This window comes from Xenopus tropicalis, chromosome 1 (assembly GCF_000004195.4).
Source record: "Xenopus tropicalis strain Nigerian chromosome 1, UCB_Xtro_10.0, whole genome shotgun sequence".
NCBI lineage: Eukaryota > Metazoa > Chordata > Amphibia > Anura > Pipidae > Xenopus > Xenopus tropicalis.
In genome coordinates, this window is record NC_030677.2 from 166,529,199 (window position 1) to 166,549,899 (window position 20,701).

Below are 20,701 nucleotides of genomic sequence, written 5' to 3' on the forward strand. Positions count from 1 at the left end.
TGTAAAGCCTACATTTGCCTACAATGTATATCATTTGGGCACGGAGGGGATATATGTAGTACATTATTTGTACTACATATATCCCCTCCGCTTGCCAGCACCATCACATTATCCTAAAGCAAATAGCAGATTTCACCCGGTGGCCATTTTTCCTCTGATACATAATCAGTTACATTTAAATCTGCAAACAGAATGCAGACCCTTATTCAGCATACATTTCATCAAGAATACAGGCTCACACAGGCAGAACTGTCTTTGATAAAAGTTCTGCTTTGTTTGAGCTGAGCTCAGGAGAGAAAGTTAGGAGAAAAAAATTGAAGCAGACAGCTAGAGCTGAGTTTCTATGGGAACCAGCAATGCCATCTCTTTACTGGCTCTTAGACTGGGGGGCGTGTTTAGTAATCTGAGCTTAGAACAACTGAGCATGTCTGGCAAGCCAGAAACAAAGCAAATTCCTGAGGGAAGGGGGAGAGGGTTACACGAGGAGAAGGAAATCTAAGTGATTAAGGGGATGTTGCAGCCTTACTATTAACCTCTGGACAACCAGTGTGGCAGGTATTGAAAGATTTTTTGTGTGTGGGGTTTACATGTCCTTTAAGATGCAGATTCATGGCCTTCAGACTGATGTGGTAGCTTATCTGCATGTGTACGTGGCCCTCCATTGGGCCCACTCAACTGAAAAATCGGGCACATGTCAATCTATCAGGTGTGAATTTCTTGTTGGATTGAGGACTGCATTGACTCATTGATTCGGTTCTTGCCCTGATGGCCTGTATCCCCGTTGTTGTAATCCAGTCCCTAGGGGCCTTAAGTGGGCATATTGAGGAAAGATCGCCAAACAAACTTATAATATATAACCTGCTTAAGTCAATTTACAGGACTGCAGATTATGCTGTCACTTTATAAATGGCAATGGTAATAGCTTTTTATGTAAGTGGTCCCCTATTTTTTATTGTAGTGTGGGACCTAAGCATGCACCTTAAATTCAGTTTTTTTTTTTTTTGCTGGATCTTCATTATTTCAGTATTTATCTGAAGCACTCAGATGAACATCGCTACCAATATGCATCATGCCCTTGCATCCTAGTAGTTCCTGGATACCTTATGTATTACAGTCCGTTCTCTGGTTATTAGGCCAACTTTTTTTTACCTGCTTTGTGAAACCCTTAATGCCTTAATATAGTAGGTACTCTTAGATATATGCTCAGTATGTGACAAAATTTATGCCCTGTTATGAATCACCTAAGCATATCATATTGAAGGGCTGCCACTTTTGAGCATTACTTATCACCAGTTGGCCAAGTATCATATTTTCTTTATAAACAATAAAAACAAGTGGTATAAAACACACTGATTGTGTAAGAACGTGCTTATCTTCGGTTATCTCATAACTTACTATAGCAAAAAGTGCTATTGGGGAACTTAGAGCAATGCTAGATAAATAAGATTTAAAGTGAATGTTTTAAGATGAATATTTGTCTTTGTAAAGGTCTAATTTCATGTCATTATATTACTGAATAACCCCTTTCTGTTTCAGAGCAAATACTTTTCTTGAAAAACCTAATTAGTGTATAATTAGACTCTAACAATGACAGTCACTGGAGGGCAAATAGTAAGTCATGTAGATATCATATGATGACGCTACTCTGTGTGTATAATTGACTCTGTTTAATGAGAAAGCTCACCTTTGTTGATGATATTGTGGCCGTATTTCCTATATTATAAAGGCTACTGTGTATGTTAAATAAAAAGGAGAATAGATATCAAATTCTGAGAATATCCAAGTAATGCATAGTGAAAATGCAGAAGTATGTGCCTCCTGCATCTTTCTGTAGTGTGGCAAAATAACTTTTTATTCAGACCTATGGAAACTGTGTAAAGCAATGGTCCACTCAACAGGGGGATGATTATTTCTCAATGTTTCCCTAGATTATTATGTTTGATTTGTAGCTTCGAAAACAAATAGTAACAAATAATCCATTATCTGTCTCCATCATTGCCAAACAACATCTCCGTTCATAAAGTTATGCAACTTCAGACCACAAGAGCCTTAGGGGCAATTAGCTTTACCTCTCTTAAAGGATAACTAAAATTTCTAGAATAATATTATTAGAAATGCAGTATTTTGTACACTGAACTTGCTTTACCATCCTATTACAAGAATTAACCATGCCCTCAAGTATGCCGACAGCAGGTCTTCTTATCATCTGACCCTGTTCGGCCATCTTTTGAGACTGAGTGACGCTGTACATCAGTGATCCCCAACCAGTTGCTCGTGAGCAACATGTTGCTCCCCAACCCCTTGGATGTTGCTCCCAGTGGCCTCAAAGTAGGTGCTCATTTTTGAATTTCTGATAAGGAGGCAGTTTTTGGTTGCATAAAAACCAAGTATAATGCCAAACAGAGCCTTCTGTAGGCTGCCAGTCCACATAGGGGCTATTAAGTAGTCAATTATAGCTCTTACTATCACCTCCAGGAGCCTATTTCATGCTTGTGTTGCTCCCCAACGTTTTTTCCACTTAAATAAGGCTCATGGGTATAAAAGGTTGGGGATCCCTGCTGTACATGCTTAGTGTGCTCTGGACTGTTGGGAAGCCATATTTAGGGTTAATTGGAAACCAGCAAACATTAGCAGAAGATATGGTTAAATGTGCCAAAGAAGCTGATGTTACAGGGCTGATTATTAATCAATTCTGAATTCTAATATCTATGCTGGAGACCTACTGGGGGCATCACCAACTGCCAAAGGGCTGTAGCGGCCTTGGGATAGCAGCACAGAAGCATAAAACATAAAGTGTAGCATTTTTAACCTAATTATTTTTCAGCTCGAGTTCTCCTTTGAGACCGAAAAAAGCTAATAGCTTCATTTTTAATCAAGCAGGGAGATTCTTTAAAACCTGACTTGTTAAATGCCTTAAGGTCTTTAGTTAGATGTCCTTTTAAAGGTAATAAGGTATTTATGCAGTTTTACCATTCACATATTTTAATACCCAATATCTGTTTTATAAAGCCAATAAAAGCTTGTTCCCATAAGGACCTGTAGTTTATGAGATGCATTACTTATTCATGTCTGTCTGACTTGAGGGAAATGAATATATTTCTGTGTGCAAATATAGATTCCTATTTCTTTCTGTCATCTAAATCAAACAACAGATGCAGCCTGCTTTTATCTACAGGGATGGTTCTGTTCTAGAAATATACACAATAACGCAATCTTGTCACATGGCTTTCTGTTTAGAGAAGTCATCATTCACATGTTACAACAGTTCTACACATTTTTGGTATATCTCAGAAAGACATGCTAAATTGCATTGAAAATGTGTGAAACGTAAAGAAATATCTGCTGAAATGTCTGATACCCATTGGGGCATATTTACCAAAAGGTAAAAGAGACCTATCTATAAGTCACTCTGTATTCACTTATAAAGGATTTGTAGGAGTTTATTTATCAAAGACTGAAAACAAGAGTTCACTCTTTGATGCTTCTACAAAGCCCACATGAATGAATAAAGAACAGTGACATTTTCAATCTGGAGAACTGCGGTGAGCTCTGTTTTATCTCTTACACCTTTATTTTTCGATTCCAAAGTAAAAAGTAGTGGCTTCCATCCCCTCCCTGTCACGCTGACAGTCTCCTTTAGTGCTGTGATAAAATGTGTAAGGTGACAAGTCTCCTTTTGAAGCCATTTACCTTAAAAAACTTGTAAAAAGTTGTTGTTTCAAAGGAATCCTCTAAGCAAATATGTTGAATTGGGGTGATGTGTAAGTAAAAATATATGGGATTGGTAAGACAACAAAAACACATTAATATATTAATAACAAGTATAAAATTGGAGCAGGCCCAGAGCACTTAAAATCCCTGGACTGTAGCTATTGGGATGCTGGGTGATTTTTCAAGCAGAAAAGCCTTCAGTTCTTTGAGTGCTAATGAAGGCTGAAATCTATTTCACATTTGAGACCTCCTTTAAAGGTTCAGTGACAGTAATATCTGGTGATTAAGGAGGCCTTGAAAAGCATTTTACTTTGTATGGGACATTTTTAGGTTACAAATTTTTTAATTGCATGAACTTCTTGGCTTCTTTGAAATGTAGTTGGTTGAAATGTAGTTGTTTGCCTCCTGTTGCTCATTAGACTCTTGCTTATCAGACCTCTTTTATAGAGCTGTCAGTAGCTGCCTTTGCAATTGTGACTGAGTTAATCTAAACGCTGTATTCCATTTTTCCATTGTTATTACTATTTTATTATTTTGCCCTTCAGATCTGTATTGAGGCATATTTTCTAAAAAATCTGGCTCATTTCCATACCTCCCAACATTTTGAAAATGGAAAGAGTACCAAAAATAAATTATTTGCCCCGCCAATTTTTTTTACGACCACACCCCCTAAATACCACTCCCATTTGACTAAATTGACTAAAGTTTGAACACATTTCTGGGGTTTTTGGGGCCCTGTTTTATGTGTTATTACAGTTTTGCTGAAAAGGTGAAATTGCCCTTTAAACTGCAAGTCTCAGTTCCCCTAAAGGTGGCCATACACCTGTCGCCAAGCGAGCGAATCTTCCCCCGATATCCCCACCTACGGGTGGGCGATATCGGGGAGCATTTAGGTAAAAAAAATAATAATCCGATAGTTTGGCCCTGGGGGGCGGCAATGGGGCAGTCGGATCGGGGACCGCATCAACGAGCCGATGCGGTCCCCGATCCGACCGGATTTTCTAACCTGGCCGATGGATCTGCCCAATTTCAGGCCAGATATCGGTCGGCCAGGCCGCTCTGCTCTCCCCATACACGGGCCGATTAGCTGCCGAATCGGTCCAAGGGACCGATATCGGCAGCTATAGTCGGCCCGTATATGGGGAATTAAGAGACCTGTTTAGCTTATTAGTTACAATTGTATATTTTTACCTTGCGTATATCGGCTACATGTGCCTGCACCCGAGCGTATTCCATTCATTTGGGTGCAGGCACAAGTAGGAGGCGTAGGGCTGAATTTTCGGCAAGCGTTTATCCGCTTGCCGAAAATTTCAGCCCTACGCCTCGTGTGGCATTAGCCTAAGTGCAGGTGACACTCATTAAGATTTCTGGGCTCTCTGCCAAAAGCTACTTTTAATTAAATTTGTATATTTTTTAGCTTCAGTGCAGGAGATCAAAGGGAAATGAGGGACTTTTCAGTAAGAATCCGGGACTGCGGGTTGAGCTGTCAAAAGAGGGACTTCGAAAATCGGGACAGTTGGGGGTTATGCATTTGGTTCAAGGCATGTGGCACAGTGAGGCACTCTGCAAGTTTTTGTATATATTTTTAGTACAAGAAAAGATTCCTTCTATTTTAGATTTTGTCAGCACTTTATCTCTTCTTTAAATTGTTTACTTATCAGAAGGAACAACCACACAGCTGCCATAAATGCCAGTTACATATACACGCTGTGAGAACCTACACATGAGCTGCCAGGGAACCACAATATAAACTTAGTTCACAATGACCAGTACATAACCTCAAATATAAAAAAAAGCAAAAAAAAAAAACAAGCATACAAAATTACTGAGAGAATGAATTTCCTGGTACAATTGGGCCTATCCTGGTGCAAAAGTGAAATTCTCTTTAAGGTAGCAGAGTATTAGTTATTTATGCCAGAGCTGACATTCTACGCTGTTAACAATAACACTGACACCATGACGAACCAAGGTAATGAGATGGTTATAGAGATGGTTATATCTTGTTTCAATAGATAGTTACAGCTTTGATGCTGGATTGGCTACCAAGGTGAATAAATAGGCACAGTGAGAAGATAAAATGTCAGGCAAGATCAGGGGAGACACATGTGGAGCAGATCTGAAGATAATGTAGAAATAAGATGAAACTGTAACAAACTTCTTTGATTTGAACCAGAAACCTGCACAGCAGGTATGCTATAGCAGAGATGCTTAACTGTATGCTTCTTGTTTCCAATGACCTTTGCTTTCTCTTTCATTTTGTTTTTAATGATCTTCAGTTTCTGTAACCAAAATGATAAATAATAATGAAAGTCAATAAATAACCTTCATATTTGTATTGGCATATTTGAAGCTGTACATTTCAAATGCCCTTAAAAATTGCTCAAGAAATTCAGTAATGTTTATTTCATTGGTGTCAGCTTATTTTCCCACTCAGTGAACCCAACCTTGTGTATTGCATGGGCATTGATTCACAGAGCTGTAATAGGAAAGTATAGATTACAGAGGAAAACTGAGTTCAGTACTAACACATATTTTAATATACAACAGAACCCCCATTTTACGTTTTTCAGGGGACTGAACAAAATGGTGTCAAATCCATTTAAAGGAACAGTAACACCAAAAAATGAAAGTGTATAAAAGTAACTAAAATATAATGTGCTGCTGCCCTGCACTGGTAAAAGTTGTGTGTTTACTTCAGAAAGTCTACTATAATTTATATAAATAAGCTGCTATGTAGCCATGGAGGCAGCCATTCAAAGGAGAAAAGGCACAGGCACACAGCAGATAACAGATAAAACACTATTGTATTCTACAGAACTTATCTGTTATCTGCTATGTAACCTGTGCCTTTTCTCCTTTTTTCCAGCTTGAATGGCTGCCCCAATGGCTACACAGCAGCTTATTATATAAATTATAGTAGTGTTACTGTAGCAAACACACCGGTTTTACCAGTGCAGGGCAACAGTGCATTATATTTTTATTGCTTTAAAGCTCTTTCATTGTTTAGTGTTACTGTTCCTTTAACATCAGGAGATTTAAAATTGAGGTTTCACTATAATATATAAGTAAACTAAAAACCTGCATTTGCTATTGAATTGTATAGAGGGATTGCATAGGCAGATAAATTAATCTTGTCATTGGGGTGTTCATATTACTTGCATACAAAGCGTGAATAGTAATACAGCTCACTGCACCTGAAGCAAAGCCTCTCCTATCTAAGGGTGCAACTAATATGGAAGTTTGGTGTGGCAACTTCAATATAATCCTTATTTCCCATGTATTTTTATGGATGAATATGGATAATATATTAGCCTTCCCTCCACTCTTGTGCACTATTGCACTTGTATCCAAATGCTCTTGCAAACTAGCAGGATTTATTGTACAGTTATAGAGCTACAAATCTACCTGTAGATTGTAAGCTCTTGCGAGCAGGGCCCTCTGATCCTATTGTTACTCTGTATACCCTTGTTTGTAAAACTTTTTAACATCCCTGTTTGTTTAAATTTATTGTGAAGTGGTGTGATGATCACTAGAATGTTATTTGTATAAAGAATCCCTGTTCTGAATATTTTTAAATCCTTTTAAAAAGTAGTTCTTTAAAAACATGAGAGCTCATTTATGAATGGAGACACAAGCGTAGTCACACTGAAGTGGAAGTTAATTTTGTGCCTATGTTATGCCATTAAGTACATACATGCTTCTTGCACTACAGTTGTGCCAAGCACCATTGCATCAATCCTGCCTCTTCTGCTGAATCGTGTGTTAGTACACCTATTGACTGTGGAACCCTGGAGCTATCAATGCTCTGAAAGTGAAGGTAATTTCAGAGTTACCACAGCAGGTTACAGTAATATGTGCAGCAGAGTTGCACTAAAAGCATCTCACAGCAATGTCATTTGTGTGCCAGAAGTGACACAATGTTAGTCACAATATGCATCCGATTTGCTATCTCACGCATGTACAATTTTATTCTCTATATCCAGCTGATATATCCAGCGCATAGCCACATGTGACCACAATTACGTTAGAGTCGTGGGAAAAAAAATCTGTATTGTGGGTAAAAAACATAGCAATTTGAATCGGAAACTGAACTTGAGTACAAAAAAGGCCCTATGTCTCACTATCCTTCATTTTCTCCTTTCTTAAAAGCACATTATTGGCATGTTGTATGTAGTAGGTCAAAGCAGCTGGTATCTGGTGGCACCGTTGCCTACTATAGAACTGGTAAATAAAACAGATTTATTTATACATATATAACATATGTTTAAGTGACAGTCATGCATGTAATCATTGGAGATCCCCATTACCTGCAATGAAAGCAGTCTGCAGCAGTTCCAACAGTTTGACAGTTTGAAGAGAACTGGCAGCTACACTCTTAAAGATGGAACAGAGAACAATATTAAATTGGCACAATGTTTTGAGGCACCCCTCTTTGTCCCAAAGTGTTTTGCATCTTTTACATCTTTTGCTTTGACTAAACACACAGGGGCCAGGCCCCACAATCACCACATTGTGCCAGTTAATTTTATTCTCTGATGCCTGGAAAGTGGAGGGTTCCGTTCTCTCACTATACACTGAGCGCTGGGAGGACACAAGACAGAAGGACAGGGTGTGCTGGTGAGTTTTATGACAATAGTAACTAAGATGGAGAGAAATAAAGGCCCACAGAGTTTGAAAGTACATAATGTCTGTTTATACTGCTTTGGATAGAGATAAAACCCAATGAGGCAATAGTAAACACAATAAAACCTCAATTTTACATACTCTCATTTTAAGTTTTCCCTTATTTAACACTGTATTTTTGTGGCCCACCAATATATAATTCATTTCCCTGATTTTTCTTGTCCCCTGAAAAATGTAAAATGAGGGTTCTACTATAATACTAATTGTTCCAAAATCGATCCATAAAAGAGAAGTAAAGGCATTTTGCATTTTACTGCCACTAGATTAGCCACATTAATGCAAGTTAGAACGCTATGTTTATTCTTCAGAAAGTAAACAGCTCCCTCCATTTGTTAAAGATAGCAGCTTTCATTTTAGCTTGGTCTCAGTAGCTTCTGTTCTGCAGCTCTAGCTGCTGGTAGCTCAGATTACACAGAGTTGGGAGGGGTAGCAAATTCTGATGAGAGGGGGAACAAATTCGGAGAAGATCCTGTGTTTCTTTTGATAGAGGACTCACTTATAGAGGACTTACTTAGTTTTTACCTTTCCTTCTCCTATAAGTCTTTCCACCAAGGTGCAGGTTCAGAATTACTTTATTATAGGAAAACTAATAAGTGGACGGTTACTTCTAACAAAACATTATGTGGTCCTGTAAGAATAGCACTGCTAGGACTAGTCCTAGAACTTTATTTATACCAGATATCTTACTCAGATGGAGCCTGTAAATGTATTTAGGAATATATAAGAGTATTTAGATGTTTCATCAGATGGCAGTAATATGTTTTGTTAGTCCTTCATAGCTATTCCTATTACTTACTGTATTGCATTTTCCCATTATTTAGGCATGCCGCGATTTTTTGGATCTAGCTGAAACCCATAGTCGTAAATGGCATCGTGCTTTACAGTATGAGCGTGAACAGAGAGTACGCTTGGAAGAGACTATTGAGCAGCTAGCAAAGCAACATAATAGTTTGGAACGGGCCTGCCGGGGAGCCCCGGGTCTCACCTCCAACACAACTGGAGTTCTAAACACTCCAAAAGGTAAGTTTCTGGTACATGAATTGTATTGTTTGGGTGCAGTTTTACATTCCCTATCTTTCCAATCTTAAATGTGCAAGTAATGAAGTAGCAGCTGGACTGCCTGTGCTGTCAAGAGACAACCAGAATAAATGACAAATGGCCAAGGACACTCAATAAAATAAAACTTGCAGTCTTAATTGAATTTACATTGGTAATTGTTCATATCATTGAAGTTTATTTTGGTAGTAGATTTAGTTATATAATTAGTGTTACACTGGGTTGTTGCATTGTCATTTCTACCAGCTCCAGTGCTACAGGGCACCTTTATACACCTGTGGTGAAAGGCGATATGAGAGCCACCCCTGTGCAAATACTGTTCTTCCTTAGACCATCATATACTGTTATAAAAATTGAACTTACACGGCTGTGTGCATGAAACTAATTTGCACATATTACATGATATATGTTTGAGTGTATGGCGTAATTTGGCCTTTAATTTAATCTGTACCCTAGAAATGTGTCCTGTGTGAAATAAGTAATGACCTTGAGGCTAACCACCTACAGTGAGGCGCTCTTGGGGAAGCGTCAATAACTTGATACAGAGTGAACAATCAATGAGGTCAGGAGCAGATCTGCTCCGCATGGCAGGACTGCAGGTGACGTGACAAGAATTAAACAAAAAAATCAATCTTGTTGGATAAAGTCAATTAGATATTAATTTCTGACTGACAGGGAAGGGGGTAAACATGAATTTGTAAATGCACATATATACAGTATGTTATATAAATGGTGTTGATGGTGATCCCATTTTGTATAAAAAAAAATGACAGGACCCATTATTCACCCCCTCCCCCCACCTTGCCATCATCTATTCTATGTGATAGAGGGAATGAAATAAAACTGAATAGGGTATATATTGCTGCCTTGCTGCTAAGGGTTTCTTTTCATTTTATACCAGGTTAACTCAACATTTTTGCTGCTCACATAAAGAGATATTCATTTCCTTTGTGTGAAACATAACTAGAGTTTCCTCTGGCCACCTGTGTTTATACCCTGTGAGTTTCCCAACGCTAAGGGAAGACATGAAGCCCCAGCCATTCAGACCTGCTTAAATGCCTCTCTATATTTGCATGTACACTATGTGCAGAAATAGCTTGTGATATTATTTTTAAACGCTGAAAGCAAGGCTAAAATTGTGCTTACCCACGTTCCTCATCCTTAATCTCTTTGCAAAGTCCTGTTTGCTCCGAGGCTGTAATTGAATTCTCTGATTCTGTATCTTTCCTTGGAGATTTTGTTCTACCCTTGGTGCCTTTTCTTTCTGGCACTTGGCCATTTTGTACAGTGAAGCAGATCTTGGGGCTTAAAGCCGATTATGGGTGAGTTACACAATACCCTGATCCCATATATCTTTCTTTATTGTAATACCAAGCCACAGTACAGTACATTATTTCTCTTACTTTGGACTGAGTAAATAGATAGGAATTAGCTAAGTAAATAGCTAGAATTCTAGAATACTAGAAGCCATATGTGTTAGACATGGTACTAGCCATTAGAGATCCCTAGTAGCTTTGCAAGCAGAAATGTTTTCCTTTAAGGGCTGTCCATTGCAGCCCTTACAGCATGAATTTATGCCTTTTTTATTTTTCCATCTTGACCCTCCATCTTGACCCTCCTTGCTCTCTTTTATGTGGCATGCTTTATTGATTTACTTGCTCCAGGGTTAGAATGACGCACTCTGTTGTATGCAATGGATTATAAGCTGTAACCTTGACTATTTCTCAGAGCTCAGCTAACCTTACTGTATCCATGGTAACAATGTTTTCTTTGCAAGCTAAACCATTTCCTCCAGTGTTGCTCCTTTAAGCCTTTCTTTTTATGTATTTCTGTTTGTTTATTGATGTATTTCTTTTTATGTATTTTCCAGTATTTATGTATTTGTTTATTTTTGTTTGAATGAGTGGTGATTGTTTTAAAGTTTGAACAAATGTTCTCAATATGTAATAAAAGCACTAAGATTGCCCAGAAGCAGTAACCCATAGCAACCAATAAAATGTACCACAAATGAAGGCAAGGGTTCCATACTGAATCAGTCCTTAAGATGAAGCAACCTGTTTCATTTTCAAAACACATGTGGAAATAATTGGCATTCATACAAGATATTGAGGTACTTACATTTGCAACATTTTGGAACCCATAACATTCCAGATTACAGATTGTGTAATGTTGAAATTTCCACATTCTGTTGTGGAAAATGATTGTTAGGACACACCCACCATTCTTCCCTCATTTGCATCACATACACAAGGATCAATGGCGGTGGTTTTTGAACTTTTTTGCCAGACATTTGGTAGGGTACCTCTAAAACATAATGATATTATAGATATATGAAACCATGTTGTATAATTTATTCTACTATATTTAGGGGCAGATTTATCAACATTCTGATTTTAGTGGTTTTACCCCCATATCTAATAAAAGGCACTACATTTGCCCAGAAGCAGTAACCCATAGCAACCATTAAGATGTTTTATTTTAAACAGGTGACTAGTAAATTCTACCTGCTGGTTGGTTGCTATGGGTTACTGCTCCTGAGCAAATTTAGTGCCTTTTATTACATAAACCCCTTAGAGTTTTTTGAAACCACAAATAAACGCATTTCCATGCAAAGCACAAATATCTATTCATTTATTAAAAAATCTGAATTGAAAAAGCATGAATGAAATTATAATGTAGAATGAAAACAAAAATAACACGAAAAAAACACACATTTTTTGTTGTGGTGAGGACTTTTGTATGTGACCAGGTGTTCCAATTTTTAATTGGTTTGTTTTTGTTTAATGAGTCCATAATGGGGTATTTTCTTTCTTTCTTGTTGCTTGCCCGTTGCTTATAAATTGATTTGTGGTCTACTGTTTTAACCACTAGATTCCTGTAATAACCTCAGAAAAGGAATTATACTGTTATTCATCAATCATTGATTTAATTGCTCTGCTTTGCTTATAGGGAATGTCCCAGCTATAAAAGGGGAAGCCAGTGATGAAGATGAGGAGACAGAGTACTTTGATGCCATGGAGGACGCACCAGCTTTTATCACAGTAACAGCTGACCCTAAACAGCACAGGTACTGGGAAGACACTACATATTTTAACTCTGATAATAATAAATATAAATAATAAACTAAGCTTACCCTGTACCTTTGTGACATTCTATTACATTACTGAAACCTGTAGCCCTCCTGTATATGATAGGATCATCAAGAACAAATATATATGTGAGGCAAAGAATATAAAATATCAAACGGTCTATGATATCTGATATGTCTTTATAGTATTACTTCATTACTATTATTTATGTGTAACCCCTTATTGGCTATAACCAAGCCAACAGCACAGCTAATGTAGGTTTAGAGAATGGGGTACACGCAACTCAATCCTTCAGGATGGGCCTATGCTAAGTGGAAGTGACCAACCGGAACTATGGTGTAGTGCAACTACCACCCACTGTAGCTGTGTGCAGTGCAGAGTAACAAATGGGTGCCAGTTGAACAATAGAATTGGTTTATTGTCAGAGACGATCAATATGCAGGGTTATTGCAATATACTCACACAGAGGAGATATCAGGTAATTGCCCACCCTCGGCTGAGGTATACCCCACCTCAGCCGAGGGTGGGGAGGGTAAGGACCACCAACCAGCACGGCCTCCCTGTGGAGAGTAGCCTGGCCAAGTATCTGTATACTCAGGGTGTCCCTTAGCAGCCTGGATCCCTCACAGCCAACTATGGATCAGGGATAGAAACTGTCCTGATACCTGTGTCTTAACCGTGTCCTGCTCTAAGGCAACAATGCCTGTAGGGAAGAGTACTTCCAGCTAATCTCTCCTGGTTGGAGCCAAAACTGCTCTTTCTAACTAATCTCACTATCTCACTTTCCTAGAAAATGCTCTTATAAATTATCCTGACACTTACTATTCCTCATTCACGGGGTCCCTGTTCCCCGACTTCACTAGAGTTAGATGCAGCCTCTAGGGTACTCACTTTATTGGGGCCCTGTTGATCAGTGGAACTTTCACCTGGGTCAGCAGATGCAGCCGAAAAGGAAGACCCACCCCCCTGCTAAGCACTATATCAGAGTGCCAAAGGAGTGGTCTCCCTGTTAACCAATAAGACACATATGCAAAACTATAAACTGATACATGGGTCTTTGCCCAGCAACAGCACAGACTAAGGAAGTTGTAGGGTTTAAAGCCATAGGGACATGTTAACCCTATGGGTCCCTACATATGTAAACTTTATTCACTATTGTAACATTGACTGAGGAGTTGCTTTGTCATTAAAAAAGGTCTTTAATAGAAGTAGTGGAACTCATAGGTGCTTTCTAATACCCTAATTTACAGCATGACGGTACATTTGGTTTTTTATAGAATCCTTTATCCAGAAACCTCTCCATTTCAAGCAAATGATTTGTATTTATTTTTGTTAATGATTTCCATTTTCTCTGTAATAATAAAACATTACCTTGTACTTGATCCCAACGAAGATAACTTAGTAGCAGCTACTTGTTATGGCTACGAAACGCCATAAAATACCCTGCCATAGACAATACTGAGAATTGCCTCTGCTAAAACACACAGAGAGACAATTATCAGTAAATGATCAGCACTGTCTGTAGCCACGACAAGTATCTGCTACTAGTACTGTAGCCCTGTGTGTCTTCACCCCAAAAGGCAATTTTCTATTTAGGATTACCCAATGGTACATCTACATTCAAAAAATGTAAAGAGGGACAAAAAAGAAAGGCCGCACGTAGCACGGCAAACATTTTACTACGCCCATTTTTGCGACCACACCCCCTAAATGCCACTCCCATTTTACAAAATTTGGCAGGTTATTTAAAGTTTCAACACATTTCTGGGGGTTTTGGGGTCTTGTTTTATGTGTTATTACAGTTTTACTAAAAAAAGGTGAAATTGCCCTTTAAGCTGCAAATCTCAGTTCCCCTAAGAGACCTGTTTAGCTTATTAGTTACAAGTGTTGCCTGTTGAGTTTCTGGGCTCTCTGCCAAAAGCCTACTTATTTAAATAAGTTTCTGCAGAATCAGAAACATTTTTTCTCTTCTTGGCCCAAGTAGAGTGGGAGTTTCATTGTAGAAGCTTTCTGTGCCTGCGGCAGATGCCTTAGAGTTATAATGGTTTCCATCATGCTCGGGATGTGCTAGTAAGTTGAAGTCTGAAGACAGAAGAACCGCTTTTACTCAACCTATATGTGTGGCACATAGATGTCACTGCCTTTAATTTGCTTGTGTGTTATATTGGTACCGAAATGAAGCAGCCAATACCTTAAGGCGGTATAGGGTGCAAAGCTATCACTTGGCTGAGCCTCTTTCCTCCTATGACTGAGCCCACATCAATAATGTGTGCAGAGCTAATAAAATAGCTCACTATCAGACACAATTAGCATGCCTACATATGTCTCTGTAATCCCTTTCTGCCCCTTGACAGCTCACAGAACAGCAGTAAATGATGCACAACTAGCATTCTGAATAGACCATCTGGTATGCTGAAATTAAAATGGCAGTAGTGGAAGTTGAGCGCATAGGGATTCATTCTTGAAAGACCTTTATATTTTCAGATTTGCATGCAAAATTGTGCTTAGTATATGATAATGTGTATGCTTACATAAATCCATTGTATCTAGTTATAAAGCCTGGGAAATTGACCATGTTATCAAGAGAGTTGCATTCACTTTTTCTGACTGACCATACTCCCATTGCTGTCAGACCATGGGACTATGTGGGCAATAGGGGTGACATAGAAGGTTGCAGCCAGCCCGTCTGATACAATGGTGATCTGATACAATGGAAACTGAAGTTTTAGCTTGCCTTCAGAGGGAAGCACAGAGAATAGTGCTGGTATTGTTCCCTCCCGCCCTTGAGCTCTGTTTAATGTTTTCTACATGCCATCAACTTCAGTTACAAGAAAGAACACTTATTCCTGAACAGGAACCCACAAAGCTAAGAAAAGATTTGTTCTATTAATTCATTGCCCTTTAGAAAGCTATTGAGTTCTTGAGCTGTTACAACACAGCCTCCTGACTAACTAACATTCAGGAACCCACAAGGGAGAAGGCCAATAAACCTAAATGCTTGTGAATTATGGATATTCTCTATTGCCAATATATATTCTTTTCTACTGGCAGCTCAGACTTTGATTCTTATGCTGTCGTCAATTAAAGCTGCCTTGGAAAGTGTAGATCAATATGCAATATCTTGGCTTCTGTGATAAAGCTCTAGTCCTATGCAATATTTCAATAACCAACAGGCAAACACAAACATGATTTCTTAAAGGGGAACTCACCCAAACACAGCTTTTTTAAAAAGTAAACATAATTTCACGCAACTTTGCAATACACATTAATATGCCTTTTCATGATTTTTTATGTAATAATGGTTTGCAACAGTTACCTAAGCCTGCCCCCCTGTTCCCCTGTGGATCTGGCTGACTGCTTTGAGACTAAAATAAAATGTAACAGTAGTTGACTGTCCTCAGTCGGCCTTTAGCCTCCAAATCCCACAATTCCCTGCACACAAGATGTCAATACAGAAAGGAACTATGCAATGCAATGCATTGTGGGTTATGTAGTTCCTGCATGCTGTCTGTAAGCTGTAGAGAAGTTGTTAAAATTTGTAACATCAATGTTTTGGTTCCTCCTTCCCTGCCAGGATTCAAATGATACAGAAAAGAACTGTTTTGCAGCTGAATTTCAGCATATAAAATGGTATTTAATTATACTTTTTGAAGGAACAAATTACAGTGATGGGTATATTAGTGGTTTCTTTGTTGTGTAGGGCTTCTGAACAAATTATGGTTCGAAAGCCAGAGTTCCCCTTTAAATGCTTGTGCCTTTAAAAATAAGTATAACAGCATGTGTGATTCATTATCGAAAACTAAATTATTAGAATTTTTTGCACAGGTACAAATACTGCAGTTAATGGTATTATTTTTTTTATTCACCCACATTTACTATGTTTATTAATTGACCATGGTCAGTATGTGTTTGGGGATGGACAATATGCCATAAAAGGACTAAAAGGAGGGGGTAATAAGCCTGGTGGTATAAAACATGTATTAATAACAAACCTATTGTTGTATTACTGAGCTTGAGGCTGGGGACTCAACACTCAAAATGCTCTGTCCATTTAAAGGATTTCTATCACATTTTTTTATATATTAATGGTCTGCCTTTTCTGCGTCATGTTTGACCTAAATGTAAACCATTTCAGCGTTTATGTTTTACGTGTAGCCCATGGCACCACTATTGTTCTAAATACGTGTAGAAACAATGAGCTATTAGTTAAAACAGAGGCTATGACTTTCAAACCATAGATAAACTGTAATAATTTTTACATGAAGCATCTTGTAAAAAAGTAGACTCCTTGTTTTAAACAGCAAAAAACAAAACAATATAGATTTCCTCAAGAGTAGATATACCCCCTTTTAATAAATAGCTGCTTTGCTTCAAATTTGTTTGGGAATTAGAGATAAAAGGTTTAATATATGTCTTTTTGCATTTCAGAATTTCCTTTTATTCATCCAACTGCATCTATTACTTATTGTATTATCATTGTTAGATACATTTATTTGCAGGCTGTTATATTATCCTGGTTAACGAGGACTGAAATGCCGTATCTTATCTTGTGCATTTTCCATTAGTAATGCAATACTATATTTTCCAGACGATCTGGGAGCAACCTGAGCAGTGCTAGTGGAGGCCACCCAGATGACTGGCATCTAGAAGACAATGTGAGTATATTTGCAGTCTGTAAGTCAGCTGTTCCCAACATGCGGCGCTTCACATCTGTTTTTACATTTACGTGAACATAGAAATCAATATATTTTGGCTTGTAAGAAATACAATGGTGTCATCATAAAATGATTGAGATTCTTACTGTACATCTCTTTTTTTCTAAACTGCACTGTATTTGACATTATGACTATGTAACACTGACCATTTTGAGTTCCTGTTATTTTAATATAATCCCCTCTACTCACCAGGGCTCATTCCTATTAATACACCAGAATTGACAGCAAAATAATGAGCTATGGTAGGTAACCTTGGGTAGGTAGTGATGGTTTTAATCACTGTTATAAAAAGCAGCAATTAGAATACCCTATGGGAGATGGTTCTAATAAGTGAAGAGCACAACATGCTATAATTGTTTAAAAAGAATGACCGTGTGCCCCATCTATAATTCTATAATTAGGAGAAGTGTATGGGAAACTGTATTACATGCACAATATGTAGTGCTGTAGTACTGTCACCAGAATATTGTAATGAGATACATATAGTATTTTTCATGGAAGCACTCAGTTTGCTGCTTGTACACTTCATAAACTATTAATGATTTTTATCAGTTCAGGTTTAACTCTTGGGCACAATCAAAATACTCAACACTTCTGGAATTATCTTGCCTTTCAAGTGTGTAGCCTGCCTATGGTACACTGCACTGCATTGGTTGAGGACTGTGTATAAGTGCATAATCCTGTGCCTGATCCCGGAAGCATTGAATCCATAAACAAATATCACCGGTGCCCATAGCAACGGTTTGTTTGCCATTCAGTAAAATGAAATTAGTCGACGGTACTTTTAGGTATTTTGATGATCACATTTTACAGCGTGACACTGCCCGTAAATGTAGCCTGCGTTAAGATGATTTATTATCCCAAAGAGTTGGCTTCTCATAAGATATTACTATAAAATAGAGAAGAGAAAAGCAGAGAATTATTAGGGAATAACTGAGAAGGAAGATAAAGAGTTAAGGTTGCAGAGTGAAAGTGTGGGTGGAATAGAGAACAAATATGGAGACAGGACATTAGGGAGAAAAAGAGAAATGAATTTTGATGAGTAGGGAATAGTCAACAGACCATCTCTTTACTATTATAAATTTAGCATGAATTCCACAGTGCTTGTTTCATGCTCCATGTATAATTTCATGTCCCCAAAGACAATTAATATGTACTCTTAGCTGCTCTTTACAGCTGTTCGCAGCTGGGTACAGTGTATTACAGTATAAATTTAGCAGCTGACTTATTTCTGTGTTATAATAATTAGGACACATTAGAGAAAAACTCTACTAAGATGATCTCATAATGCAAGAGGCACAAAAATCACCCTTAGTGAGAGTCAAAATGATTTCATATATGTGTTCAGCAAGCAAGAAAGTATTTATGCATTTTGGGTCAGTGCCTTGCAGGGCTGCCAGGTCAAACATCCACATGTTCTGTGTGGCAAATAGAATCTCTTTAAGATGATCACGTAATGCTATATTATAATTATCCATTGCTTCTCATTTACAGGCATTTCATAGTTCCCCGGAAAGTAATCATGAATCTAAGCGCAAGGAACTTATACCTAAGAAAAGGAGAAGAACACGTATTCCTGACAAACCAAACTACAGCCTTAACCTCTGGAGTATAATGAAAAACTGTATTGGCAAAGAATTATCCAAAATCCCCATGCCTGTACGTGAGTTTCTGTGATGTGTTATTTTCAGAACGGGGGCACTACTGTGAAAATGTTAAGTGACCTCCTGTTAATGCAAGAGAAGGCTTCAAGAAAACATTCATTAAAGCAAAGCTTTTTATTGAAGACCTTAACACCTGTAAGAAAATGTCTTTAATGATAACCTTTTTTCTCTCTCTCCTTTGATTAAAGTTTCTTTTGAAGCCTTCTCTTGTACAGAAAAAAACCTGTTTTATTTATATATATCTATATAAAATATGAAGTAAGGAAGATGGTGATTTCATTTTTTTTCTTGAAAGAAGCCTAAAGGGCAAATACAGTATTCCTCTTTACTCAGTATCGTAAGTTGAAGAAAACACATTAGGGCTTATTTACATCCGAAGCGCAGCAAGCAACTTTCCCTGCAGTCGCACCTGAAACCATTTTCATTAAAAAGTGCTATTTGCTTCCATATTGTTGGGCTGGGTGCCAATCAGTCCTCCCTGCCTTTCGAATCGGGCACTGCTTCGCTTATTGATACAGGAGAACCCCTGGAGCTACCGCCACTTCCTGACCAGATGGTAGCCCAAGGGTGCCCCAGCCTTCTGCGTCAATAGCGAACACCAGAAATGAGGCCAGGCACACTTATAATATATTTGGCACCATTGCATCAAGCGCCCGCTTACATCCACAACTTCAAAACTGTTGGAAAAAATGGTGCATTGTAGGAAAAAACATGGAGATTGTGCAGGAAATTGCAATTTGTACACTGAATGTGTGAATAGGTGAATATACCCTATTGAATCTGCATAAAAAAGCAAAAAAGTGAGGGGCAATTAAATTAGAATAAGAAGAGGTTTGTGGCAAACTCAACAAAATAATCAACAAATATCATTAGTGTTTGTATCCTACCCACCAGATAGAGATGAAATGGGCTAGGGATATACTCGATATATATGCTACTCCCAGGGTTTCTCAACTGGTAAAGCAGCCAATGGGGTGGGTTCCAGGCTTCAAAGCAGGTCTTTCCTGCTAAAACTAACCTCTAATCCACAAGCTTTTATTTTCCCAATATACAAGAAACTGTGTCTATATGACCTCTTTTTTTTAAGTTCAGATTTAACCACAGGACTGTAAGTGAATTTGTACGATACACCACAGTGTTGTTTAAAGGGTCGTAGACTCCATGTCATTGCCTTTTAAATTAATGTTCTTGAAACATGTCATTATCCCCTTGCAGGTCTGTTTAGTTATATTCAGGTAAGGAATCATTTCGATTTATTTTAACTGTGGAGAACTTCATAAAGTATCTTGTGACCTAATGTTTCTGGCAAGGGCATCTGCGCTGGTGGTTTCCTAGGGACGTGTGACAGCTAAGCAGCAGGAGTGGAGTCTCTTTTCATCAAGGCAATTTATTGTATGGAGACCAAGCAATGTCGTTCCTGTGAACAGACTTCTACTGCAGATGAAACCTTTCATATAAAAATAGCAGTGTGAATTCAGCTTGAAGGGTGGCAGAAGTAATTAGCTCAGTGCATTGCATATTTTTAAATTCTATATGAAGTCAGATGGCTTAGTTAAAGGTATTTTAAATCATACTATAAACTGTCACTTCTAATTAGCATTTTACAATATAAAGACGCCAATTCTCTACATGATTATAGGTAAGATAAGTAGTAATTCAGGGCTTGTGACTGACTGGCTACAACTCATTAAGAGTAAAATCAAAACTTGTATTATGCCCCTTGAGACCTGCAGATGAACACTTGGGACCAGGGCCATATTTCTGTATATGGGCACCCGAGTGC

General features: G+C 38.1%; 1 protein-coding gene across 7 annotated transcripts in view; it reads left to right on the plus strand.

Annotated features, from left to right (window-relative positions):
* osbp2 (oxysterol binding protein 2) overlaps positions 1–20,701 on the plus strand; it is a 125,591-nt gene that overhangs the window by 81,843 nt on the left and 23,047 nt on the right. For all 7 annotated transcript variants that reach the window (XM_012968645.3, XM_012968653.3, XM_031892872.1 and 4 more), the window contains 4 exons: positions 9,216–9,414; positions 12,400–12,517; positions 17,128–17,194; positions 18,749–18,913. In XM_012968645.3, the coding sequence (XP_012824099.1) occupies positions 9,216–9,414; positions 12,400–12,517; positions 17,128–17,194; positions 18,749–18,913 (549 nt within the window). The remainder of the gene's footprint in view (positions 1–9,215; positions 9,415–12,399; positions 12,518–17,127; positions 17,195–18,748; positions 18,914–20,701) is intronic.